Genomic DNA, 11,212 nt, shown 5'->3' with positions numbered 1-11,212 from the left:
CAGAAAATTACCATGTGGATCCATTACATTATGTATACAGCATTACATTAGTTCTTTATGCATGTACAATGCATATGTTTTAGGTAATATAGTGTTAAGTAATTTGATCACACCAACAAGCTTCATGGCAAAGTCTGATTCTAGTGCCAAGGAAAATTGCCAATATTCTGTCTCAGATACAAAATATGCCTTAAAATGTTCATGACACCTTGTTTGGAATATATAGAAAGTTAGATTTAGTTGGAGAAGATATGGTTTACTTTAGGTTAGCCAGTCTGTTGTCATATGGTGTGGATGTTGGTTTGGCTTCCAACTGGATGGTAGTAATGTGTTACGAAGTTCTCATCCTTCTGAGTGATTACAAATTAAGATGATGTTCACTTATCCAACTGAGAAATGGTGGCATGTAGATGGAGTTCAGTCATCCAGCTCATTCATAGTAGAATATAGACCATTCAGTTGGGTGACGTATGCAAATGATCTTCAGTCATTCAGTTAGTTGAAGATGACTTGCTGATAAATACATGGGGTTCAGTCATCTAATTGGGTAAGGGCTGCTGCTGCACGACTGACCCAGTGGTGGCATGGGAGGGAGGAAGGCAGGATCAAATCAAGGATATAATTGGAGGAATGTCCTGTGGTGGAGAGTGTTCCACTCCGCTCGCTGGTGCGGTACACAGGGCAGTGGTACATGCCTTTCTCTTCTGCCTGGTCTTCATATTTACAGCTCACACCTGCAGACAACGGTATGAAAATCTTCAGGCAATTTGATGATGTATAAAAATAAGTAGTTTATGAATCAACTTTCTTCCAATTAGTCCAGATTATCGAGAGTTTGTTGGCATTCACTAAGCTGAATCATTCTACTTCAGTATCTGAGTGATGTATTTTTGTGCAAATAAGTTCAGGACAATATACAAGTGTGGCTAATCTAAATAAAACATCAGTTAGCAGAAATGTCATTAACATCTCAGACTCATCAAAATTTGTGAATCATAAGTTATAAGTTCTTGGTTACATATTCCTTCAAAAGATTTTGGTTATGTAACTAATGACAGTATCTTAACAAACTGCTCAAAAATTATTTTAATTTTATGTTCACTTGTAATGAACATTCCCTTCGTGTTTCATGCAAAGAAGTCACGAGTGTTTATTTTTGGTAAGCTCCACTAAGTGTATTAAATATCAATAATATGATTTATTTAAAATTTGACATACCATACCAGTAGTCTTATCTCAAAATCTAAAGGAGTAAAGATTTTCTTTTTGCTGTGAATAAAGTTGTCACCAAGATATATTTGCCGATATAAACTAAAACATATACGTATACCACTTAATTTACATTTAAATCCACTGAGAACAGGAATAACTGGTGTATAAAAATAATCCAGTCATTTAACAATTTGCAGAAAAAAATTGTCTACTGTACTCTAGGTTATATCCATTCAATAGTTTCAAATAGTTTGAAATCTAGGTTTTATTATACAGTACATAAACCAAATTTCATTTTGTAAATAGTATTCTGACATATCATTACTTTTGACATGGAGCAATTTTCAGGTACCCATAAAATCTTAACCAATGATATGGTTAAATCACCTTGATGAGAATACCTGGTCTGACTCAGTGATAAAGAAAATTAAATTGAACATGTAGGGCAAGGTAAAGGAATGAGTAAAGAGAAGGTGTGTTGGGGGCACATACCCTCATGGTGTGACATGTCTGGGAGGGCAGCAGGTTGGAAAAGGATGATAGGTAACTGGTCATGTAGCTGCTTGGCTGACATCTCCGCCAAGCAATGTTGTTCACGATCCCAGCGTGCACCTTCCAGGAAGAAGCCCTGCAGAAGAGCACATTGGTATTAAGGGGCTGCATGTTGGGTGTAGAAAACTCTTCTGCCATACTGCTTTGTCTGTCATACTGGAATGACATGGGTATAACCCAATTGACTGTTTGACATATCATGCATACTGATCTTGGTTATTTTACCTGACCTATAATATACCTGCCCAGGCAACCTCACTTGCCTGGTATTCTAACAAAGATGCCCTCACTTGTCTTTGTCCTGCTTATTAGGTGTATAGCTTAAATATCTAAATCCTCTCCCAGCTTTGCGCAGTGGCAATATCGTAACCAATGAGTTTTATCCAAGGTGTGTTACTGTGTAAAGCTCGACTATCTGCTAATACTATTGGGAAAAATTTATCTAGCAATCAACCCTACCCTTATTATTAAGAGCCCAGCCCCTGAACCCCTACTTATTCTATTCTAATATTATTTTCTAATCTATCATCCTACTAACCCATGTGTAGGTGCCTCCCTGTGCTTGGCGAGGGATGACCTGGTAGATGACGTCATCAGATTCATGACTTTGGCTCTGTGAGTCATTCTCGTTGTCTTCCTTTTCCTGCTGTTCAGTTGGGACTTTCACCGTCTGGAAAGTGAAGAAAAAAAATTGTTGGCCTTCATAAAAGGTAACGGGTAGTGAGGGATGGGGCTGAAGACCAGATCACAGCTGAACCGAGTCACTAATCAAGGCACATTTAACTTATTTTACTTTTATCCTCTTCACCACTGATTGGCTCGTTAGCCGCTTGGGTGATCGGTCACGTCTCTGTTACTTCCCTTTTCTTTTATCCTCTTCACCACTGATCGGCTCATTAGCCGCTTTGGCGATCGGTCACGTCTCTGTTACGCACTGTTGGCAAGTACTGGGCATGCACCTGCCCCTGAATGTACCTGAACCTGCTCCAGTGTTGGTCAAGTCTTGTCTAGAAAGAGCTCACACTCTGTGCCATCACAACACTTTCTGGTAGATTGTTCCAAGAGTTCACAACTCTCACTCCGAAAAAGTTTGCCCTCACAGTTTTCTGGACTTGCGGCTTCTTCAATCTTGAGCTGTGACCTCTTGTGAACCGATCTGCCAGCTCCAAGTAAGGACACTCGACTTAGTGCCCCCTGAGATGTTTATACACCTCAATTAGGTCTCCCCTTGCCTGTCTGTAGTATAAGCTAGGCAGTTCAGGCGCTCCAATCACTCAGGGTAGCTGAGGTGCTGAAGTGCAGGCACCAGTCTGGTGGCCCTCCTTTAAACATTTTCAATCAACTGACAGTCCGTAGCATATCTCGGGGACCAGACAGGGTGACAGTACTCCAGATGGGGAAGCACTTCACTCTTGAAGATCGTTACGAGGGACGGAATGTCTAGATATCTTAACGACCTTCTTATAAGATCCAAAAATTTATTTGCCTGATTTACCTTCTTCTCGCAATGGCCCGAGAACTTTAGCTCATTGTCAACATACACACCTAGGTCCTTCTCACATTCAGTCTCAAATAGTGCAGTTTCTTCATCCCGTTGGGACATATGATACGCCTCCTTACCGTTGGTACGCCCCAGGTGCATCCTCTTACACTTCGTGACATTGAATTTCAGCAGCCATTTCTTCAACCATTCTCGGAGCCCACAGAGGTCCTTCTGCAGCTCTTCACAGTCTGCTTGGTTCTTGCTTTCCTGAAATAACTTGGCGTCATCGGCAAACATTTGTATGTAGGAATGTACAATGTCAGGCATGTCATTTATGAAACAAACAACAGCAGGCCCAGTACACTGCCCTGTGGTACCCCACTTGTGACAGGTACAGATGATGATTTCGTGCCATTAATCACCACACACTGCTTGCGGTCATGTAGAAGGTCATCTATCTACACTAGGACATTTCCCAGAATTCCGTACCCTTCCAGTTTGATTTTCAGCCTTAATAAATTATAATTTCTGTAAAACATTTTTTGTTCTATATCACAATTTTTGTGTTGAAATTTTTTATAATTTATCCCAGGGTTTCAATTGTTTTCTTATTTTGACAACACAACATACATACCGGTATATCATTTCTCACTCTCGATATTTTTTTAATTATTTTTATTTTTTTATTTATGGTTCTATTATTATTACAGTATTTATAATTTTTATTATTATTAATTTATTATATCCCCCCCCCAGACCTTGATGTGGGTCATTAAAAATTACCTGTGCCCGGGTGGGCAAATGACCATAAAAAAAAACTTTTTTTTTCTAAAAAAGCAGTTTTTGTGATATAGTCCAGAATGCAACATCTAGCTTTATACCTACGTATGTTAATGCCTAGCAATAACTCGCCAAGCCAACATACAGGCAATTAAAACAAATTAAATTACTTAATACATAATATTAGGAGGACACGTCGCTACCTGGCATTTAATTGCAGGTTATATCCCAAATATAGTGGTCATAATTTACAAAATGAGTACTATGGGCGAATTTCCGCAACCTGAGTTTCTGTAACGTAAGAGATACCTGTAAAATAACTATGTAACTTGAACCAGGTCTTAAACTAACCAGGGTTTTAAATATGAATCATCGTAATTCAAGGCTTTCCTTTACCCTGAAATTTATTTTATTTTTTTGAGCACTCCGAGAAAAATCTCTCCGTTCTGGGCATTCAAACAAATTTCCGAAAAATTGCATCGTGCATCGGCATGTGCCGAGCATATGGGTGGGTAGACTCAAAATGTTCGTGAGCTATGATTGGCTACTACTCTGTACCTGTACTGTCATATGACTGCATGGGATGCCTAAATTGGCTGATGTATCTTGCAGTCTATCTCCTCAAACTCTAGCATCATGAGAGTAGTAGCTTGTTTGCTCACAAACTGTGTTGTGCAGTACTGTACCAGCATATAATCAGCCAAGACTACCATTTAAATAGTGTTAATTAAGATGTAAAAAGTAATTATATTCATGCACACTGTAAAGTACAGTACTGTACATTCAGAAAGTGAAAGTACCATATGTACAGTAGTATATATAGCAGAGTGGTCAGTGTATGCTAGTATGTGGAGTGTATGTACAGTACAGCAAACAGTGTGTGTACAATCCCTCCTTCATGTAGGGAAAGGAGAATGACATTTAGCAACACCTGCTACAGGCAGGTCATCCTATATGATCATTTCACCATTTGGCTTGCTTAAGACAACGAAATCTGCTATTAAATGCCAGGTAGCGACGTGTCCTCCTAATATTACGTATTTAAGTAATTATTAGATGTTTTAATTGCCTGTATGTTGGCCTGGTGATTAATGCTAGGCATTTACATACTTAGGTTTTTAGAAAAAAAATTGCTTTATTTTGCAGGGTCAGGTGTGTGTGTGTGAGTAGTAATACGTAGTCAGATGCGCTAGTGCCAGTTCATAATGTAAATAATGTTAGTGTGAAGCAATAAAACTGTATCTCTAATCACTGTTATGAATAAATTAGACATAGTACATAAGTTAAAAAAAATGATAAAATTAGGTGAGTGGAACAGTGAAGATATAAATCCACGAGTAGAAAACATGACGATGTAGCAACATGGTAATTTATGCCACACAGCCACAAACCCTATGCTTCATACTTCCCACCCTGCAAACTCCAAAATGGTGAGTACAGCCAAAATTAGTGTTGTTCTAAAGTTTCATATACCAAATTGCATCTTTTAAGTCCTCCCCCAAATTTTTAGACGACCAGGGGTGACATTTAACATTCCAGAACCCGACTAAGTATGGATCAAGTGTTAATGTGTGTATCATTACCGGGTAAGTGTTTTGGAATACTTACTATAAAATGTGTGATATCTCCGTATGTATTTTGTCGCAAAAAACATATGATACTGAAATCTTAGTGCTTCAGTGTTATGTTCATACCATTGAGTGTTTTGGATTGATTACAGTACAGTTAGTAACCAGAAAAGGGTTCAGGTTCCAACAAAACTAAAGCCATAACACATGATTGGTTGGTACCATTTTTCTTAAAATAATGCATTACAATGATATTACTGTACAGGTGCTCCTCTACTTAAGAACATTCAACTTACAAACTTTCAGAGATACAAGAACCATCACTGAGGGGGGTTACCTGCCAGAACAGGTGTTTAATGTGGATGAGACTGGACTATTTTGAAGAAAATTCCAGATAGAACAAACATTACCTAAGAGGAGAAGAGTGAGCCAGGTTTTAAAGCTGTATTAAAGGGTATAGCTGTACTATATATCCATAATATTTTCATTTTTTACAATATATTTGGTATCTAAAAGAGCAAAGATGGACTTACAAGCAAGCCTCAGGAACGTAACGCGTTCGTAAGTAGAGGAGTACCTGGAGTATGTAACAGTAAGTGAGGTAGTAAATCTGATGACAAGATAGCCACAATTATTTAGGCTGCTTGTACAGATGGGGCTTGGGGGCTTGTGTAACTTCCAACTTCTATTTATTTTTTCTGGAAGTAGGATGACTCCAGAAGGCTGCACCTTAATTGTTTGAGCCGTGTTAATCACCCTGTTTGAATATAGGGCACACATATGCCATTTTCCTTTGTCTATTAGCATACCTGTCATCTTGGTAAGATTTATCCTTCTCCTTTCATGATCTTGCTACCTTTTCCCTCCTTATTCAGTTCCTTCTTCATCCTTCTACCACTTGTTATCTTGTCATCCTTCCTTATCTATTTCTGCTTGTACCTGGTCTCTCTTCCTTCATTATTTATCAAGCTCTTCCCTCTCTGTTATGTGGTTCTCTTTTGATAACTAATCTTTCATTTCCCATTCTGTCTTCACCATCCTCATAGTCCAATTCTTACCAAGACAGCCTTTTAGTTTACCTGACTCTACTCTTCATCCTTTCCTGAATACTCCCTTCCACTTAATCTGGTTTATATCTCTCTCTCTCTCTCTCTCTCTGATTTATTACTTACTTTCCCTTCCTTCCTTCCTTCAATCCCTGTACTAAAGTTATTAGCCTGGCATTTGATATCTGTTTCTGCATTTTGTTACCTGGTCACCCTCCTTCTTGAGCTGGGGGGAGTCGTTATCGTAAGGAAGCGATTCGTTGTCTTCGAGGTCAGTGTCGAGGGGGTAGTACTGCCCCTGCATATTTGGCGTGGGCAGCCGCTCGATCACCACTGGCAACTCCACGAAGTTGGGTCTGATACATTCCTGGATGATATCTTCCACCTCCTTTTCCATTACCTGTTGGTGTAAATGCATATGGAGTATACAGTGAGTATGCTGTCAGTACAAAATTATTACACAACCTATGATAAATGAGATTAAATTTTATATAATTTACAGTACTGTACTTTACTGAAGCAGCAATGTACATAAATGACTAGAGAGCATGCCAGTGAGTGATATTTGGGGAAGCATATGCTGCTGCTGCTGCTGCTGCTGGTGGGTGATGCTAGATTTTTAGTGACGGGTAAACCAGATAGAAATTTTGGACTTGATGGTTGAAGGGAAGTACCATAATAGAACACATCTGATACTGTAATAAGAATTCATGAATGACATCCAATTTCTGAGAGAACCTGTGTGTGTGTCTGATCTTGATTCTGGTTTCAGGCATTACATTGAGAAAAGGCTTGAATGAACATATATTGCTATGGTAGCTATATCATCTGCTGTGGTAGGCATACAGGGGCAGTACAGTATTGTCAATATGTGTTTGCTGTAGTAGGCATACAGGGGCAGTATTGTCATCATGTGACAGCTGTAGTAGGCATGCAGGAGCAGTATTGTCATCATGTGTCTGCCCTTGGTAGGCACTGAGTAATATTGCACTAAAACAAATGTAAGTTTATTTTTACCTCCACCTTTTTGGATAGTTAGATTGGCCACCTTTGTCTTTACCCAATGACAATTGGTGTCAAAGAAGTCAAGAACATGTCACAACAAGGCAAAAATTACCCACATGAGCTGTTCAAATGGACTTGAGACTGGCAAATGGTCTTTAACATTACAAAATGCAAGTCCCTTCACACTTTCCTGGATTCTGTCAATAAGGAGAAAGATCTTGGTGTTGTGATAAGTCATTCAATGAAGGTGGCACAACAAGTAACTCCAGCAGTGAGAAAAGCAAATTGAGATTTGGGAATTATAAATGTACCTTTGAATATACAGGTAATGATAGAAAAATTCTCCTTGAACTATACAACTCTCAAGTATGTCCCAGTCTGGATTACTGCGTACAAGCATGGAAACCCTACCTCCAGAAAGATATAACATCCCTAGAAAAGGTCCAGCACAAGCAACCAAGATGATTCCAGAACTACTGTATATCATCTCGATTATCCAAGTTCAGTAGACCTTTCAGACAAGGCACAATATGGAAGATTTCATTAAAATATACAATATCCTGAAAGGAGATAATTACAAACTCGTCAAACTATCTTGCAGAACAAATATAAGGAAATACTTCTTCACACAGATGGTGAGACCTGGAACGGTCTACCAGCCCAAGCTGTAGAATCATGAACAGTACTGGGCTTCAAATAACCCTCTACAAAATTAACATGAACACTGGAGGGATCCTACACAGGCCACTGGCCTCCTTCTCTTGTCATAGCTACTTCTTGTGGGTGGTCATTAGGTAAATAAGTAAGCGATTTTTCCAATTTAGCATAATATATTTGTTTTAGTTTCATTGTGTATTTTTAAAATTGTTGTTATTATAACTGCATTTAACTTCACTACACTTTTCAACTAGTCTCCAGTCATGATTTGAATTTGTCTTTTGATTTAATAGTTTCATTTTTTTAATATTATAACAGTCATGTGTCTTGTTTTATCTTATCATTGTTGATTCTTTTCTATAGATTGCACTGATGATGGCTACTGTGATAATTGAAAGTTAACTAATAAAGAAGAATAAGTGTCAAGATGTTCATTGTGGTGCTTGTCCAGTCTTTGAACCTTACAAACTAGGTACTTGTTTGTTTGTAATATTACCATACAAATAATTACATTATAAACATAATATGGTACTAGATATAAAAGTAGTAACCTTAAACAGGAAGTCAATCCTGTCGATGGGTATGGCATGTTTCCTGGCATAGTTCTGACGTATGCCCGTGAGGAAGGAGTAGGGGAAGAACAGCCCAGAAAACCAGAATACGTCGGGGATTTTCTCATCCGCCCACCGCTGGAAGAACTTTAGCCTGAAAGAATGCATAATAAGGTAGTAAGACAAACAAGCACAGCATAGGCCTCTTGAGTGAGTTCTTTATCATATTATTATATCAACAGTCTACTCAAAATTTATGCTTAGTAGACCTGAATCCCATATAATGCCAACTATATGAAACATTATTCTAACACTTTTATGAGCTTCACATATACTTTGTCAAGCATCTTTAAGTTAGCTTGAAAAGTATACAGTGGTCCCTCGGTTAACGAGATTTCGGTTAACGAGTTACCTTCCATAAGATTCTTAACTTCGGTTAACGAGCAATCCCTCGATTAACGAGTATCTTACGAGCCGACCTCCACATGTTTTAGCTTGCATTTGGCGGTCCACCAGCTGTAGTATTAGTCCGCCAATACAGTAATCGGTTCTAGGGCTCAAATTCCTGACCCTTTTAGTAAATATCAAGAAGTTTATACTAGTCAATAATTTTAAAAGTTTAATATTAATTTTTTTAGTTATTTAAACAATTATTGAACATAATTGAAGGTAGGGTCACTAGTTTGTGGCACGCCATCCAGCCTGCCAACACAGCATACAGGCGTCAATCTGTGTCTTTTCAGTGGAGGTAACATCTTGCTTGAGAGACTCTTCAACTAAATGCTTTTTTTCTGTGTTTACAGGCAAATTGTTGGTCATTTAGAAATTTATTTTACATATTGACAATATATAATGCAGTGCAGTGTTGATCTAAAGAAAATAATCTTGAATTACACCAAGAGAACTAAAATTTTATGGGTGAAATGGCGCCATGGGGTGACTTCTCTTCCACCCCAATTCCTTCTCTTCTCCCTTCTCCTCCACCCCCATTCTAATTCCCATCATCATCATCATCATCATCATCATCATCCACGAGCCTTCTACATACACACCTCAAAGTAAGTGTACTTTTCTACCTTTTTTGTTGAATTTAGGTAATTTTTGGTGAGCTAGAACCAACTACCCAAAAACCCATTGAAACAATGGTTTCGGTTAACGAGCAACCTTCTAGAACGGATTGTGCTCGTTAACCGAGGGACCACTGTACAGTAATACCCTGGTTTACGCAGTTCTCGTTTACGCGTTTCCACATTTACGTGGTACCCTGCCAGAACCGGAATGCGGCGCGGGCAGGGTGCGCACAAGGCTGCCCAGTCATCAAAACATTACCGAGTTCTTCACCCGCCACCCACCACAGCCGGCCCAAGTCAGTGATAGTGAGGATATGGACTTTGAGGGGTTTGACAAAGAGGCCCTGCAAGCCTCTGTGGTGGATAGTGATATAATTGATACAAGTGATACAGGTGAGGGCCAATAATCTGCCCTCTGCCTCGGAACCAACCCCCCATCCCCGTGTGCCCAGCCATCTTTTCTACTAATGTAAGTGTTAAAAACCTAATATTATTGATATTTCTCTTAATTGTGTGCATACCATCATAAAATTAAGATGTTATTTTTACTACAACGTAGGTATTGTGTCTGAAAAAGTGTAGTTTGGGAGTCGGCCCAGTCTCTATTTCAATTAATCCCATATGTTCTGTTATTCCATTTACGCGTTTCTCGTTTTACGTGCTACTCCGCGGGTTCAATTGACCGCGTAAATCGGGGTATTACTGTATTTAAAAGTATCTACAATTTATGTCAGTAAATTGTACCTGTAGTCTGATACTGTACAAGTATCCCTCATTTAAAAGTGTGTGTGTGTGTGTGTGTGCACACAGGGTGGTGTAATGCATCTAGTGTGACAGCATTATATTAGTGTTAAGGTGCAAGCACTGTTTGCTACCTCTCGCTTTCAGCTGCTGCCGCTGGCTACCTCTCATGACGAACAAAGAAGCAACCTTCTGTAAGTCTTCCCTTACCAGTACACAGCCTCTTCACCATCAAAACTCCTGCTGTGCCTCCTCGTGGCAACACATGATAACTGGGTGCCTCGTGGGGCCAGGCTAGACCAGCAGGGGATCTCGGAGCAGCAGTGGGCCCCAGAGGGACAGCACATAGACCCACAGGCATGTGGACATGTCCTGGTGCCTACTAACCACTGCCTTGCAGATTAACCTTGGTAGGTATAAGACTACTGGTGTAAACCCTAAGCGAAAAATCTGAAGCGGAGACATGCTTACAGAACTCCAGTAAGACCCCAATGGCAGTGTAGGTGGAAGAGATAACCAACAAGGGAACCCAACGACTACACCAGCA

At 39.4% G+C, this 11,212-nt stretch overlaps 1 protein-coding gene across 1 annotated transcript; it reads right to left on the bottom strand.

The window, feature by feature from the left end:
* Positions 1-235: 235 nt before the first annotated feature.
* On the bottom strand, positions 236-9,061 carry LOC121859955 (dynein axonemal heavy chain 3-like). Its single transcript, XM_042356909.1, has 5 exons — positions 8,855-9,061; positions 6,847-7,041; positions 2,303-2,434; positions 1,705-1,840; positions 236-734 (listed from the first exon to the last, which is right to left on the bottom strand). Exons 1-5 carry the CDS (start codon positions 9,020-9,022, stop codon positions 532-534), a joined length of 834 nt encoding a protein of 277 aa, XP_042212843.1. The 5' UTR covers positions 9,023-9,061; the 3' UTR covers positions 236-531.
* Between the last annotated feature and the right edge of the window lie 2,151 nt (positions 9,062-11,212).

The sequence above is a fragment of the Homarus americanus genome, unplaced genomic scaffold (genome assembly GCF_018991925.1).
Source record: "Homarus americanus isolate GMGI-L3 unplaced genomic scaffold, GMGI_Hamer_2.0 scaffold13155, whole genome shotgun sequence".
Lineage (NCBI taxonomy): Eukaryota > Metazoa > Arthropoda > Malacostraca > Decapoda > Nephropidae > Homarus > Homarus americanus.
Note: the sequence above shows the minus strand (reverse complement) of the source record. Positions and strands in the feature narration are given on the sequence as shown.